This window comes from Alligator mississippiensis, chromosome 2, assembly GCF_030867095.1.
Source record: "Alligator mississippiensis isolate rAllMis1 chromosome 2, rAllMis1, whole genome shotgun sequence".
Classification (NCBI taxonomy): domain Eukaryota; kingdom Metazoa; phylum Chordata; order Crocodylia; family Alligatoridae; genus Alligator; species Alligator mississippiensis.
The window spans coordinates 233,364,394-233,381,426 of NC_081825.1; the positions used below are offsets into that span (position 1 = coordinate 233,364,394).

Sequence of the window (17,033 nt, forward strand, 5' to 3'; positions counted from 1 at the left end):
ACTATGCTTAGTCATTGCTTGAAAAGTTGTATCCCCCAGGACACTAAAAGCTGCCATTCCTCAGGCTACCACCAATAAATCTCTCACTGACCAACCAACCTGTCCTAATATGCTTGTCCATTAATGAAGGATTGGCTCTGCTACACCTTGTTGTGCAAGCTCTACATAAAAACCACACATGGAAACAACCATAAATTGCGACATACATCTCATCCAAAACTCAGTGCCATTCACAGATCTGGCAAGCCATTTTTACTACCAGTTTAACATTACAGCTTCTACTGACACCCAATATCCTTTCTGATCCATAAAACACTATCCACAAAACCTTAGGACAGGAGCAGACAGCTATGCTACACAAGGCGGACAATGACATTCCCTTCCCCCAAAAGAATTAATCTATAAGCGTGTGCCAATCCCTGCAGATCCCAGGAATGTTTGCAATACCAGTGGCAAGGGCATACATTTAAATGTGCCTATTGGCCTAATTCTGCATTGAAGTCAATGATATTGTACCTAGCAATGTAAGCACAGCATGCATAATTTGGCCCTTGTCTTCTCACTGACATCCCACTTGGCTTCTAGTAGGTCACACATTATCCTAAACTTTCAAGAAGGTCCATGGACAGATTTAAAGGAACAGACAATAAAATAATTATAAATTAAAATACTGTCCCCACCTACTGTTATTGCTAAAGCTCTTATACAAAGGGAAAATACTTTAAAACATATTGGCTTTTCACCACCAATTCTGGCTGCTTTCTTTTTTATTCTTTGTGTTACTAGGATTAAAAATAGATTAGTTTCACTTCTGATTCTCATGGACGAGGACAGGGGTTCCCAAACTGTAATACATGTACCCCTGGGAGTATGCAAGGCATCTCGGGGGGGGGGGGGGGGGGGGAGGGTTGTATGTGGGAGAAATTGTGTAATGGCAAATTTAAATTTTCATTATAATAATAATTGGCATTTAAGGGTTTAAAATATGACAAGTATGCTGGCAGGGATACACAGGCAACTGGTAAATCTGGAAGGGGGTATGCAATAAGAAAAAAGTTTTGGAACCTCTGGACTAGGACAAATTGCTAGATCTCAAACCATGTAGCCTGAGAAAAGTTTACAAGCCCAGGGAGGTGGGGAGGGGGAGGGGAGGGGAGGGAAAAGGCAAAATATTTGCTTCCACCATCAATAAAAATATAAAGACTAAAAGAAATGAAACGCACACACAATTTCATGAATATGGTTTAGTTATCTTGGGGGGGGTTGTAACTTAAATATTGCCCCTAATCTATTTGATAATACCTTTTTAGCAGATTAGAGGGAATAATCCTCACAACAGCTGTTTAGGTTGTGTAAAACTGTGAAACACAATCAGACCTATGTCAGAAGTTTGTATTTGGACTTCACAAATGCATTACGTTACATGACAGCACCAAAGCACTGAGTCCTGTGTGATCATTCCCCTTTCTCAATAGATAACTGTGGTTTATAGCTATTCACCACAAGCGTACACGCACACACGCAGGCTCACTACATCAGAAAACAGCACCCTCACAGTTCTGGAGAGACCTGCTCTCTCTCTACTCCCACCCAAGATGAGTAAGGAAACTTTGACCATATTAGTCTTGAGAGAGTCACAGAGGCAATAAGCAAGACCCAGTGGCAGGATCCATCCCCTTCCCTTCCTTTAATTTAAGCATCAGCTCAACTGTTTCTTAAGCCCATAACACATTTACTGGGGAATATCACCGTTTAAATTTATAAAGTTTTAAAAACATTTCAGGTTTTTAAGTGAAATTTACTATATCACTATTTTTGAGGGAATGCATTCAGTGTGATCATCTCCAGCCATAGGCCCCAGGGATTTGGTAGCAGATAATGTCTACTCTATGGTCTATGCAATTTGTAGCACCTTATACTCCATCCTTGGAGATTTTTAAGAACCAGTTGGACTAGATGACCTTGTAAGGTCCCTTCAATCCTAATTTTCTATGATTCTGTGTTAAACTCGGACATACTTATGCTTGTGTAGGCTTCCAGCCTCTCTACAAACATTCGGTGGAACCTGAATTGGTACAACTTTCATGCCAGTGAACATGGCAAATGTGCAGACTGAAACACCCATAAGTCTTTCAGCTATTATTATGTCCATCTCCAAAGGTCAGAGGGCCTAGACATCTCTGTGGCTTCAATTCCACAGATTCCCACATACACATGACTTTATTACTTTGAGTAGTCCCACTGATTTCAATGGGACTGGTTAGCATAGTAAAGCTGAGCCCTGGCTTACATGTTTATTGAACTGGGACTTCTGTGCATGTTATGTTTTTCTGACTCCTCTGAGCGCCAGAGGCCCATTAAAATGATGCTGCAAAGGGAACAACAATTGGGAGAAGGCAAGGAACTGGGAAAAATGCACAGCACGTGAAGAAATATACCGTACTATAAAGCAGGGACTGGAGTCCAGGTCTCCCTCTCCATAGTGGTTAGGTGAGTTCCTTAACCACTACAATATATAGTCATGGTCATTCTTTCCCCACAACCTCTGGTCAGTCTCTTCCCTGCTTCCTAGCTTAGACAGCTCCCCACTCAGTGTGCTGGCATTTATGGGTTCCATTCCCAGGGACTTAAATCTCTCCATGCAGTGCAGAGGCACCTTGCCTGGGGCTGCAGATTCTGCTTGGTATCAAGGTTCTTAAAAATTAGGTGTTTGGCTACTTGGCTTTGTGATGCCCGGGACCTTCTGTGAAGGTAGCCCTCAGTATTTTCATACAAAGCCATAGTGATGAAACTCCACCCTAGATCACCCACACTTTGTTATTTGGGACAGGTGAAGTGAGTCACCTAGAATCATCACACACTCCTGCAAACAAAGTCTGGCTCTTAACCAATGATGGCCTTACAGAAAGTTCAGATACAGATCAGAACTCTGCCCCATAAGCCCATGTCTGATCTCAACATTTGCCCCAAATTATTTTTCTCCTTTAAGTAAAAAAAAAGAAAAAGAAAAGGGATGGGGGATTAACTCACCATCCATCCCTCAACTACTACATGTTCTCTGCACATGCTGTGTCCGTCTGAAGCAAAGCTAGCAGAACAGGGCAACAACATTCCCTGAACTTCCCTCCAGCTCAAATGGAAATAACAATTATAGAAAATGTCACTGCAGGAGCCTGGCCTCACAAGACTTCCTGCACAATATTTAAGCCATATACATTTGGAGGGGTTAATTTGTGGCTCTGGTGTGAGTGAATTCCATGGTGTTTCAATTGTTTACACTAAATTAGAATAAGCAGCTGAAAGCACAGGTCCTTACCCAATCTCAAACTTCAGACTCTTGAATTTCATTGATGACTATACTATCTGTTCTAAGTGTAAAGTAACAGAATTGTAAGCCTTGTCCTCCAGCACAATTGCATCTGGAAGCTTATGAGGGAACTTACCACATTCATTCATTAAGAGCAGGTGTAGAGTATCATAGAAAATTAGGGTTATAAGGGACCTCAGGAGGTCATCTGGTCCAACCCCCTGCTCAAAACAGGACCATCCCCAACTAGATCAGTACACCCATTTACACTCCTAAACAGAATTCTGACTTGACTGCTGCATCATCACCTGCTGTTCCAAATTTCCTTGACCTGGCTGTATTTCAGTGTGGATGGGCCCTACTTCTGAACAACTGTGTTTGTTCTTTAAGGAGGTTTCACCATTAAACTAAACCAGTTTCAATATAATCATGTTAAGTCAGAGCTGTCCAACTGGCAATATCCCCACTCTACCTACCTACCTACCTCTCCCCCCCCCTCCCCCCCCATCCTGAGAACCCAGGTGAGGACAAAGTTGATCAACTTCAATTTCTGACATCTGGTAAATTCAACCAAGCAACAACTTCTCTTCATTTAGCAAGAAAGAGTGTGCAACTGAAATCAGCTATCTGGGTTGTGGACATCAACTGGATTACAAAACTGTGTTACATTGATGCAGACTGAGAAGGTGCCATGGAGTTCAGGCACTCATGCTCTGTAACTCTCAATGTACCAGTGTTATGTGGCCTGTACAGGGAGACTCGGTACACTGATTCTCTCTCTCTTCTGTCAGTAGCATATCAGCACAGTTCTTCCTTTGATTACTTAAGTGATTGGGTGAAAAAAGGCACCTAAGCACTTAACATTAGAGAATTTTAGCGCCAAGTCCTCACACACCCTTCTTCCTTCTCTAAGAGATTTTTCTCATTCCCCACTAACATTAATGGCAGGTACTTAAAACAATTTAGACATTATCACTTCTCTGGTCTTTATTACTTATTACCCTTATATCAGCTGCTTTTGTACATAATAAAAGACCTGAATTAACAGGACTGGCTCTAACCATCAAAGTGGCCATGTAATCCTTTCCTTTCTCTGGCTGGAAAGGTCCCTAAATTTTACTTTGTATGAAAACACCACGCTACAGAGCTGCACAGGTACAGTTGCAGTGGTTTGGACCATCAGTTTAGATTACTGCAATGCTTTTCTCAGGGGAGAGTCCCAGGTAAACAGACTTGAATATGAAGAATACTGTACTTGGAGAGGATCACACAGAAGGCAATACAGAAACTGAAAATTTACACCATTAGTTTAATCCCCATGCTAAACTACTAAAAAGAATGGGCATATGGATAGAGCATTGTCCCACTATCACAGTTCTAAACAGAGGCTGCAAGGGACACACAACCTAGAATTACTGCTTAGTATACAATTCTGGCAGAAGGGCGTGCATTGCTGCCAGTTGTATGCCTTTAGCTGCCACACAGATCAGCTGGTTGGATAAGCAACTAAGGGAAAGAAAGAACACATGGGAAAAGCTCCTTGTTAGGTAAGTAGCTTTGATTTTCCTGTGTGTGCATGTGCAAGAGACAGCCTGATTTGGAGCTATTAATTTGGGAGGTGTGGTTTTCATTAAAGATACCATTAAAAGTATTCAAAAGAGACATTTCCCTAAACCAGTTGACGTATTAGCCCTTTGTTCTCTCCTCACAATTAAAACTTTTATTATAAGGGAAATTCAACCCTTAAATTAGTCTCCATGGGGAAAGGAGATTAAAGGAGACCACCTGTAAAACAGATGTCCAGTTTCATGACCAAAGGTCTTGTCCTGGAATTATTCCTCACGCTATCTGGGAATAGAAGTTCAAAACAATCCAGTGTCCAGTAGCTCCCACTGGTCTCTAGTGTCCTCTTAGCTCTTTGGAAGAGATTTTGAAAAATGTTCATCATTGGTCTCTCTCTCTCTCCTCCCACTGAAGTGAACAGGAGAAGAACTGGGACAATACTGCGTGCTCTAAAAAATTCCACCTTATTTAGGCTTGGTTGAACATGTCTGCTTCTGTTGGCAGTGACTAAATGGAACTATTAACCTGACAACTGGCACTCAAACACCTCTTGTGCTCTACAGACTACCACATTTACTATTCCTGGAATTAAAGAATAATGAAAATGGCCAAGTAAGGTCTTAAAAGTTCCATTAATTGGTTCAAGTACAGGATTTTAGAGACTATATTTTTCTACCCACTGGTAACATTTCCAAGCCCCCAATTTGTTACTCCAGGACAGGGGAAGGACAAGAAGTCCTAAGCACTTAGATCCTGCTGTAGGGTTCTTGCCTGGAAGAGGTAAGTATGGAAACCGAAGGAAAGCTGAAGAAACTGGCCCATTATCTGTTGTCTGCATTCACCTGTGAAAGGCAAATTTGGGATTAACCACAATAACTAGAACAAGTAACAGAAATGAAGGGGGTACTTACACAGTTTCATCATTTTTGAACTCCAGCTCCCCAAAAGTATCTTCAAAATCCTCTCCACCTCCTTTTGCTGTCCCTTCCACTGTCCTAAATGGGACTATGACTGTACCTCGAGCACCTGATGTCCTTAGGACTTTCACCTCCATCACACCGATGCTCTCACTGACATGTATCACATCACACTCAAACGTAAAGATGCCTGCATGGTCATCATCCAAAATAGTCACCGTGGCCACACAAGGAGAGGAGAGTATGGCCTTTGGATATGGTGAGCTGTTGAGCTCTGGAGTTTCCTCCATCTCTACCACACGGAGGTTACTGAGGCGCACAAAGAAATGTTCATCTTCCTCAAAGATGTCATCATCAATAATTCCTACAGAGAATTCCTTCTGGGTCTCCCCCGATTTCAGGACTACTGTTCCTTCTGTGAATTCATAGTCAGCACCAGCATTGGCAGAGCCATCCTCTGTTTTGTAGTCCACATAGATGGTCTTAGATATGTCTCCTCCCTTCCGTACCACTGTCAAGAGGACGGCACCACAGTTCTCCAAACACTGGTAGGAGCAAGGGTCAAAGCACACTCTTGAGATGAATTCCTCAGGCTCTTCTGGACAAATCTCATGCAAGCTAGTGCTCTTCTTGGCTTGCTCAGCTGCATGCTTCTTCAAAATGTTGCCAGCTCCAGTCATCATTCTGGTAGCCTGGATGCGATAAAAAGCTCTGCTTTTCTGCTGGTGAGATAAGGCATAATAGTTGGCCATCTCTACCAGCTGGTCCAAGTCCTTTTCTGGGTGCTTTTGCTTCAGATCCTTGAGGATTCGGATCATCTCTTTGCGAGATTCATCTACCTCCTTCCCCTCCATAGTCACTAAGTTTCCATCCAGAAAGTGGGAGTTCATCATCTTGCCATCCATTTCAATTCCCTTGGTGTGATCACCTTCCGATTCTATGATAATACCCCTGTGCTTGTCAGTGCGGTATCTTTTGTGCATGTACTTATAGAAAAGCAGCCGTCTGTCTGCCACCCATGCCAGAAGGACGCACAGAGGGAAGAAGAATAGAGTGAGCAAACCTTCCCACACCTGTACCACACCTGGGGAAAAGACTGCCAGGATCATGTACAACCAGATATAAGCAAAGATGCTCCAAGCAGCTGTGACAAAGAAAACACGGAGGTGTTTTATCTTTCGGGTTTCCCCATCAGGGATCACATAGACACAAATGGCTATGATGATAAACATATTGAAAGCAGCACTACCAACAATGGTAGAAGGTCCCAGGTCTCCAGCTATGAATCCATGCCCACAAACCTCTATCAACGAGAGAAGGATCTCAGGAGCAGAGGAACCTAGAGCCATGAGGGTCAGGTTGGAAACAGTTTCATTCCAAATCCGAATAGTAGTGGTAGTGGTCTCTCCATTGGGCTTCTTGATTGTAATTTCTTTCTCTTGTGATGTAATGACTTCTATAGATGCCATGAACCGATCTGCAATGATGGAAACTCCAAGGAACATATAGATAAGTGCTACAAAATAAACAATTACCCTGGCAATTTTGTCCCCAAGGGATGGGTTTTCTGGGTACCATATTGGCAAGATAACACCCTCCTTGCAGTCAAATGATCCTGCGCATGAGTTGTTTTGTCCAATATTTGGTGAATCTCCAGTCAAGCCAGCATCCACCTGCAAGCCATGCAAAAATAGCACAAAGGTAACGAGCCCAAAATGGAGGAAGGCTGAGGTGAGAGGCTGCAACCTTAACAACGCCATACACAAGATTTAGCTTCTGTTGTGTAGATGCAACAGGTCTTCTTATTACAAGGCCAGGAATCTGAAACAAATAGAATAGAGATGGGAGAAAGCATGAGACAAAAAGAAAACAAGATGCAATGTTCTCCTCATGCACACACACACACACACACACACACACACACACACACACACACTTCAAAATCTGAGAAACAGTGCTAGAAATGCCCACATTGTTTCTTTGTTACTTAGTAAATTGCATTTACCATTAGGGGAAACTATTAATGTAAGGAACAAACTACTGGTGCTGCTTTGGGAGTTTAGATGCTGAACAGGCAAAGATGAATTGATAAACAAGTAATCTGACAAAGACTTAGATGATTTTTTAATAAAATATTCTGCCCTGATCCAACTCAGTCTAAAAAACACAAAATCCCTTCACTACCTCCAAGCCTGAAATGGAGTGAGGAGGCAGATCAAGGAATTGGTACTGACAGAGCAAGCACCATTTAATACTATTACAGGTTTCCCTTGCCAGTCACGGTTTTGAGTATCCTTGTTTTAGAGAAGGGGGGAGTAAAGTCACAAAATACTCTCCACAGCCCCTCTGGCCCTCCTCATGCCTCTCACCCCCCACCCCCCCACAGCTTTGCTGGTGCCCCTCACCCCCGCCCACAGCCCCTGCTTCCCCAGCCTTGCCAGTTTTGTCAGCCACAGGAACTTTCAGGAACCTAACCCCCATGGTTGGCAAGGGAAACCTGTATATCATATTATATATGCTGGTCCATTCAGTGACCCTGCACCCCAATGAAGACTCCAGTTGTGGTGGTGGTTTGGTCACATGGATGCTTCTTAAATCGGTAACTTAATTGAGGACTAAAAAGCTAATCTCTCTCACACACACACACACACACACACACACACACACACACACACACACACACACACACACACACACACACAGAGCCAGCCGTCTGCCACCCATGCCAGAAGGATGCAAAGAGGGAAGAACAGTGAGCAAACAGAGTGAGCAAACTAATTAGAGCTCTCTGGACCATGAAGATTCCCACTTTCCCTGAGAGACTGACTCCCCAAATCAGAAAGTAAATAATTTGAAAGGGAAGCATGGTAAGTGATTGGCACTGTTGCTGCCATGCCAAACCCTTTTTCTGGACAGGTGCCCCAAAGACCATCAGTGTGGCACTGCTCACCACCATAAGTAAGTCTTTCACACCAAAATAATTTAGAAAGTTCCACATGTAAACACAGTAATTCTCTACTTAAAGTTTTAATTAAATCTAGTAAACTATTATATGCAGAAAGAACAATGGTAGTGAGCTCAACTACCAAAACAAAATTCAAGTGCTCTTTGTTTTCTTCTGTGTGTGTGTGTGTTTGTTTGTATTCAAGTCCTGTATAAAATGAAAGTTGTCTCTAACCTAACGAGGAGGAAAACCCAGGTGGATTGATATTTTATCTAAACTGAACACATCACAGCCCAGGCCAATTTAACGTGTTTTACTACTCGTTGCATTATATACTAGCAGAATTTGCTAAAGATTGGATTCAAACATTATAGATTGCCATGACACAGGCTATTCTCTTTCAGCCAGAATAAAAAGAATTAGCTAAGCTGTCATGCACCTGATAAAGCATCTCAAATGGAAACCGAACCTTAAAAGTGAGATTTTTCCAAAGTCTAAGTGACTTCAGGAGCACAAATCCCATTGAAGGGTTTAAACTCCCAAGTTACTTAGATACTAGAAAAACCCAACAAAGTTCTTCAAGTGGATAAACAGCTCACAGCACTGTATGTATTCAAGGGAACATTTTAGTGTTATCAGCATTAGCAAATGCATCTCAAATGGCTATTTTATCATCATGTAGTGCCACTCACTCACTTCTCAAAAGCGGGTGCAATCTCTCTGATATCAACAAAAATGCTTTCAGTGCTTAGATAAGAATCTATAAAGACAAGCAAAACAGGAAGGAAAGAATGAACAAGGACTGCAAATGAATAAAACCATTCCTGACAAAGCACAGACAAGGAGGGAGAATTGATTATGCAGCATCAGCATCACAAATCCATATCCAATGCCCTTGATATGGAAAAGACACAAAGAAATAACACCTCTTTCACATACCTAGATTAATTTAGATACGACAGCTTTTTTTTTTTCCTTATTTGCTTTCTCTTTTCTCATTGCTTTTTCTCCTATTTGCTTTCTGCTTTCCTTTCTATTGTACATCAGGTAGTCAGTGCCTGACTGACACCTTCAGAAACCAACGTATCCATAGAACAGATAAAGTACACCCAAAAGTGCTTTGCCAAAATGTCTCAGTGTGACCCAGTCTCTCAGTATGATAGGAAAGTTCAGTCTCCAGGGTATATTCAGTTCTTGGCTTCTTTTCTGAGTGTCAACAAAGCATGCCAATAACATCAGTAGATGTACAGTATGGACACAGTCTGGTCTTAGACCAGCTGACTTAGTTAACAAGCTGACAACATTAATGATTTTCAATTGTTATCAACTTGAGCTGTTTTTGAACCAGAGTAGAAGGGCTCTGTAATACAATATTAACCCTTTGCCTCTCCCAGTTCCCCACTGCCTAGGTAACTACCCAGTAACTAGCAGGTGCTGTATTTTGAAGATAAGCTAGTTAGATCAAACTGAGGGCAAATTTTTAAGAAACACCGTAGTAGTTTAGAAGCCAAAAGCCCATTGTTAAAAGTGGCTTAAGCACATAGGAGCTTAAGTCTAACTTTAGTCTCATACTTGGACTGTATTGACAATTTACACCGACTGCTCTCAAGTCAGTCATCACTACTACCAACCTCCATCTCTGTAGGGTGACCATGTTTTATAATCATACACTTTTTGCCTACCTTATAGAGCTGCATAATAGTATCTCCTGCCGTTCGTTCCTCAAAAGACTATGGCCAAGTACAGTCAAAAAGTCCAAGGCTGAATCAGTTCGATTTTTGCAGGTTAGCCAAAGCTGTGTAGATTGAACTGATAAGCAAGTGAACAGACATTCACTTTCAATTCCAGAAATGTAGCCACATGCCTGCAGTACCCCAGGCCAGAAGCTGTGGGATACTACAGCAATGCCTCCCTGCTTGGCTGGAGCAGATAGCTCAGGACAAGGTTAGCCCTCCCACCCTTCGAGGGGAGTGGCAGGGAGGCTTTGTGGGAGAGGTGCAAAGCATCCTGGGATGCTGAGGGACTGTGAGTTAACTTGAATTTGGAGGGGATCTGGGACAGAAGTTCAATAAACCAATTTAACTTAAATCAGTTAAGTCTGATACTATATCCAACTGGTTTCAGCCATTTTGAAAGCTGTTTATGTGCACTGAACTTCTATTGCATTAGAGATTTGAACTGATTCTGATCACTTATACTAGTTTATGTGTAATTTCTGTCCCTAGTTTATGGGGCTTTGCTAGTCATTTTTTTTTTTTTAATTAATACATAATTACACTGATTATGCCTCAAACCAAGTGAATTAGATTTAAAAACCAGTCTCTCTCTGGTAGATTCTCTTTCATTTGTTTGGAATTCTAAGCCCAATCCATAGTTCCAGTGCAAAACTTCAAGAGTCACACTATATTCATTCAGTTTTTCACTAGCTGCTTGATGGGCCCCATTCATATTAAGCAGACGTCACAATCACTTTAGAATATGATGTAACAAGTGACCTGATCTTACATTCTTGACACAAATTTTCCCATGAGATTAAAACGAATTGTGTCTGTAGAGGAGTTGCCCAATCAGACCTTAATATGCTTTCAATAGCTTAAAAGTGGTAATCTTAGAAACCACAATGGAGTATCCTCATTATCCCTCTAGGAGTCGGTGAATAATTACTTTGCAACATGTGGTACATTTATTAGATTCAAAATCTGCTCTTAATAAAAATAACATGGAACAATTTTAAAATGTGAAAGTTAGAGTTCTCCTTGCAACCACAGGTCACCTGCATTATTCATATAAGATCATATTTTGTACTCAGATACATTCATGCAACTTAACTGAATTCACTGGAGTTGTCTGTGCTTACCTGAGAACAAAAAGAATAGTTATAAAGAGAACCTTAACTTTGGCATTTCCTGACTTTTGAGCATTTCAGAACAAAGACCAGTCTGAAGGAGAAAGGAGGCCAGGAGAGCTGCCTGTACTTTAAAGAAACCTTACTGAGTGTGCAGGAATGAACCATCCCAATGTGCAGGAAGAGTAACAAGTGTGGCAGAAGACCAGCCTGGCTTAGCAGGGAACTCTTCAGTGCAGTAACACACAAAAAGAAAGCTTACAAGAAGTGGAATCTTAAACAAATGACTGGGGAGGAGTATAAGAGTACTGCTCAAACATGCCTGGGTGAAATCAGGAAGACCAAAGAGCAACTGGAGTTGCCGCTAGCAAGGGATATGACGGGTAACAATAAGGGTTTCTACAAGTATGTCAGCAACAAAAGGAAGATCAGGGAAAGTATGGGTCCCTTATTGAATGGGGGAGGCAACCTAGTGACAGATGGTGTGGAAAAGGCTAAAGTACTCAATGCTTTTTTTACCCAGTCTTCACAGGCAAGGTAAACTCCCAGACTAACTGCACAAAGCAGCACAGTCTGGGGAGGAGGTGAGCAGCCAACAGTGGCAAAAGAACAGGTTAGGGACTATTTAGGAAGGCTGGACATGTACAAGTCCATGGGGCTGGATGCGACGCACCCAAAGGTGCTGACAGAGTTGGCTGATGTGACTGCAGAGCCTCTCTGGCCATTATCTTTGAAAACTCATGGCAATTGGGAGATATCCAGGATAACTGGAAAAGAGCAAATATTGCCCTTCTTGAAGAAAGGGAAGAAGGAGGATCCAGGGAACTACAAACTAGTCAGCCTCACCTCAGTCCCGGAAAAAATCATGGAGCAGGTCCTCAAAGAATCCATTTCTAAGCACTTGGAGGAGAAGATGGCTATTAGGAACAGTCATCATGGATTCAACGACGGCAAGTCATGTCTGAGCAACTGGATTGCCTTGTATGATGAGATAAATGGCTCTGTGGATGTGGGGAAAATAGTGGATGTAATATACTTTGACTTTAGCACAGCTTTTGATACTATCTCCCACAGCATCTTACAAGCAAGCTGAGGAAGTATGTATCGGTTGGATGAATGGACTGTAAGGTGGGTAGAAAGCTGACTGAATTGTCAGGCTCAACAGGTTGTAATCAATGGCTCAAGGTCTAGTTGGCAGCCAGCATCAAGTGAAGTGCCTTAGGGGTTGGTCCTGCAGCTGGTTTTGTTCCATGTCTTCATCAACAACCTGGAAGATGGCACAGAGTGCACCCTCAGCAAGTTTGCAGATGACACCAAGCTGTGGGGAGTAGTAGATACACTGGAGGGTAGGGCTAGGATTCAGAGAGACTTCAACAAATTGGAGGATTGGACCAAAAGAAATCTCATGAGGTTCAATAAGGACAAGTACAAAGTCCTGCACTTAGGATGGAACAATCCCATGCACTGGTAAAGGCTGGAGGATGGCTGGCTAAGGAGCAGCTCTGCAGAAAAGGATCTGGGGGTACTGATAGAAGCCAACAGTGTTCCATTGTTGCCAAGAAGGCTAACAGCACACTGGACTACCTTAGTAGGAGTGTTGCCAGCAGATCAAGGGAAGTGATAATTCCCCTCTATTCAGTTCTGGTGAGGCCACATCTGGAGTACTGTGTTCAGTTTTGGGCCCTCCATTACAGAAAGAATGTGGACAAATTGAAGAGTCCAGCAGAGGGCAACAAAAATGGTTGAGGGGTTGGAGCACATGACTTATGTGAAGAGGCTGAGGGAACTGTGCTTATTTAGTCTAGAGAAGAGACGACTGAGCGGGGATTTAATAACAGCCTTCAACTACCTGAAGGGGGGCTCGAAAGAGGAGGGAACTAGACTGTTCTCAGTGGTGGTAGATGACAAAACAAGGAGCAATGGTCTCAAATTGCAGCAAGGGAAGTTTAGGTTAAATATCAGGAAAACCTCTCTCACTAGGAAGGTAGTGCAGCACTGGAACAGGTTATCCAGAGAGGTTGTGGAATTTGCCATCCTTGTAGGATACTAAGGCCAAACTCGACAACGCCTTGGCTGGGATTATATAGCTAGGGCTGGTCCTGCTTTGAGCAAGGGATTGGACTAGATGACCTCCTAAAGTCCCATCTAATCCTAATTTGCTATTCTATTTTCTAATATTTAAGGGTTACAGTTTTAATGACCATGCTATGGTCATTTTCAAGTAAAAGAATAAAAGGGAATAAACACAGTTGCCTGCTAATAACATGGTGTGCTACTGCTGTAGCATAACAAAAAGTGGACACAGCAACATCTATTACACAGCATCATGTAATTATCATCCCACAGCGAGTACTGGAACACTTTAAAGTTTTCAGAAATTTTATACCAGTGGTGGTCAACCTTTGGTACCCACCACTCAAATGAGTGGTACAGGCCCAGCTCACAGGCTGAATCGGGCCCCACGAGTTCTCCCCTCTCTGCTGCAACTAGGTCAGGTCCCACACAGGCTATGTGTAAATGGAATAGCCCTGTGCTGCCTTCACCTGACCCCACCGCACCCATATTGAGCCCCACACATTAGGATCAGGTCCAACACACCTGATCTAGCATGCAGGGACACACAATCCAGCCTGCAGTGTCCCCAGTGGATCCAAAAATTTGGCACCAGGGGAGTGGCCATCACTCCCCCCCACCACTTTTTTGGACCTGTGGGAAGCCTTGAGAGCCAGGTGACATGGTCCTGTGGGCTGAAATGGACCCACAAGCCAAGGGTTGAGCACCCCGGTTGAATACCATTCATATGAAAGAGCCCAAAAACTATTTAGGAAGTGTTATTTATTTAAAGCCTGATTCTGATTTTTTCGATCACACTGGGTGATGCATTAGGGCCTTGTTAAAGCTTATGCTGTGAGCTGCACAAATGTTAACAGGTGTTAGTGCTAGCTTGAGTTTTAGGGCTTTGTTATATGGTAATTTTGGGCAGCTCTTAACCCCTGAATTGTCTACACATTAACACCTGAAACTGGCTTGAAGCACTTATTAGGTAGTTCAAAGTTATGCCACTTTGGCAGGACTAGGGCAGGACTATCTCTGACTGTGCTACCCAAGTCGTGTTATACTAAGGTGCATCTCATAGGCTACACCTTGGTGTAAACAACACCCCCTCCTGCCTTCCCTGCTGGCCCAAACTGGGCTCACTGAACCCCTGCCCCCACCCTCCCCAGCACCCCAGATCCCAGCTCACTGCCCCCCACCCTGCCTGCTCCTCTGGGGCAGACAGTCATGCAGCTACAAGTAGGTGGGGGGGGAGGGCTAGAATAGGTCAGGGGGATTCTTACCTTTCAGTCCTCCAGCACCCTGCTGGCCTGCAGCATGGACTGCTCTGAACTTGAGCTAACACTAACACTCATCAACACTTGTGGAGCTCAGCATAAGATGTAACAAGGCCCTAAGGGTAACTGCATCTGGCTTCTGTTTTGCTGATTGGTTTGGAGCACTGACCCAAGTCAGATCTAGTCACACGGGAAGTTTCAGCATGTAAATTTTGGCCATGTAAAATTCCCTAAGTTACAAAACCTCAGCTGGTGCAAAAGAACATACCAGCACTCAAGTCAATATCCAGGCTATGAAAGAAAAAGCAGTAGCAAACTGTATATATGGTGAAGTTACTTAGGGTGCACACAGAAGTTAGGTTTGTCACATGATCAGCCCCCTGAAAGCACTCTACAGTGGTGCCTTGACACACGTGCATGGCTTCAGAGAACTTTTGAAGTGGCTGATCACATGACAAATTAAATCTCATCTAATGAGGGATAAGATGAAGGCACTCCACTTTGGAGCACTTTAAGGAACTTGTGTTCCATAGGATTAATTTGTGGTGCAATCGCAGCTATCTATAGGAAGAGGGTGGAGACGAAGGAAGAGGAGCCAGCTGCCAGCTGGGGTTTGCCCAGCCCGAGCTGGAGGAGGTCAGGTGGATTGGAGCCCCTGCCTCACGGCCCATCGCCCTCACCTCCAGCTCAAGCACGGCAAACCCCAGCCTGCAGCTCGCTCCCCACCCCCTTCCTGCAGACCTCCCCAGAGCTAGGGGAGATGGGGAGGCTGGAGGAAAGAGGCAGCTCCTCAGCTGAAGCCAGGGTCCTTGGGCTCCTGCAGGCAGGCTCAAATTTCCCCCCGCCCCCCACCCAACAGGCAAACATCTGTTGGGTTGGGGCAGGGAGCCAGGGGCAGTCTAACTCATGGCACTTTATGTAAAGCGCCATGAGTTAGAGCAGGGGCCTGCACATCTGTCAGCACCCTTAGCCTTAAGTAACTTCAGCATTAAATCACCCAAACTGCAAATCATATAATATGTTATACAAAGAGGAGATTTGTGTTGCTTCCTGTTTACATTCTTTATCTATGTAACTTAAGAGATACCTGTGCACCCATCTGCTTTACGTTGTTTTACGTCTTTCTAGGGCTATTACACACCAACAAATGACTGACGGCAAAAGCAAAGGGCTAAGCGTTCCTTTCTGAGCAGAATAAATTATAAAACTTATTAACAACATAGAGAAAATGGGAAAAGAAAAATCAAAAACTGAAATACAACTGGATGATCTCAGACAATAGCTTTGCAATTGCAGCAACTCTCAGGAGAAAAAAAATCCTTATTCTACATTGATTAGTACAAAGGTGTTACCACAAAATGTTTTCAAGATCAGTTCTTGAAAATTTTGACACAGCCCAAACTGTGGCATGTAGCATGCAAAAAAGAGGCCTTGCCACTTTAAATCTGGGACAGGCTATGAACCAAAAAGCAGCCAACTATTTCTATTAGAGAAGCTGGATTTGAGAAGATTCTAGACGCTGGAGGATTTTCCCCAGTAAACTCATGCAGTGGCACCTAGAAAATAGCCCTAATGCAGATGCCTGCATCTGTGCAGCTTTTAATCCTCTCACAATTTAGCATTTTATTAAAAAATATCCCGACCATTAGACCCATCCTGGCCTCTGTAATAAAAAAAAAACCTTTATTTGGCTGAAGATAGCTGTTGAGTGCTGACTACAGACCACATGCTAACAGCCCCAGACAGGTGGCTATGCTCAAACAAAAGATGAAGCCAATCTCCCTCATTCATACTGTAGGATACAACTCAAACCAAAATAAAGAATCCCTTCAAAATTATCCTGCAAGACAGCATACTGAAAGGAGCCTGTGGGGAAAGAAGGACTCTTCTGAAGCCTGTGCATTCAGATAACATGTTTGCCAGAGAATTCCTGCTTGGTTCATTCATTTTGTTATAATCCATAATAATTACTATAATTAACCAGACAACATTTTATAGCATTCTTCATGAGTATTAGTCCTGATGCCATTCCTTTTTGGTTTTTGTAATGTCATCCACTCAAATCAAGATCAAAGGGCCATCCAAGTCTAGAAGCCCATTAGGCTAACATGGCTAAGGCACAGTA

At 43.1% G+C, this 17,033-nt stretch overlaps 1 protein-coding gene across 2 annotated transcripts in view; it reads right to left on the reverse strand.

Annotated features, from left to right (window-relative positions):
* SLC8A3 (solute carrier family 8 member A3) overlaps window positions 1-17,033 on the reverse strand; it is a 202,584-nt gene that overhangs the window by 161,593 nt on the left and 23,958 nt on the right. For both annotated transcript variants that reach the window (XM_006263978.4, XM_006263979.4), the window contains exon 3: window positions 5,782-7,608. In XM_006263978.4, the coding sequence (XP_006264040.1) occupies window positions 5,782-7,547 (1,766 nt within the window). In that variant the 5' untranslated portion in view covers window positions 7,548-7,608. The remainder of the gene's footprint in view (window positions 1-5,781; window positions 7,609-17,033) is intronic.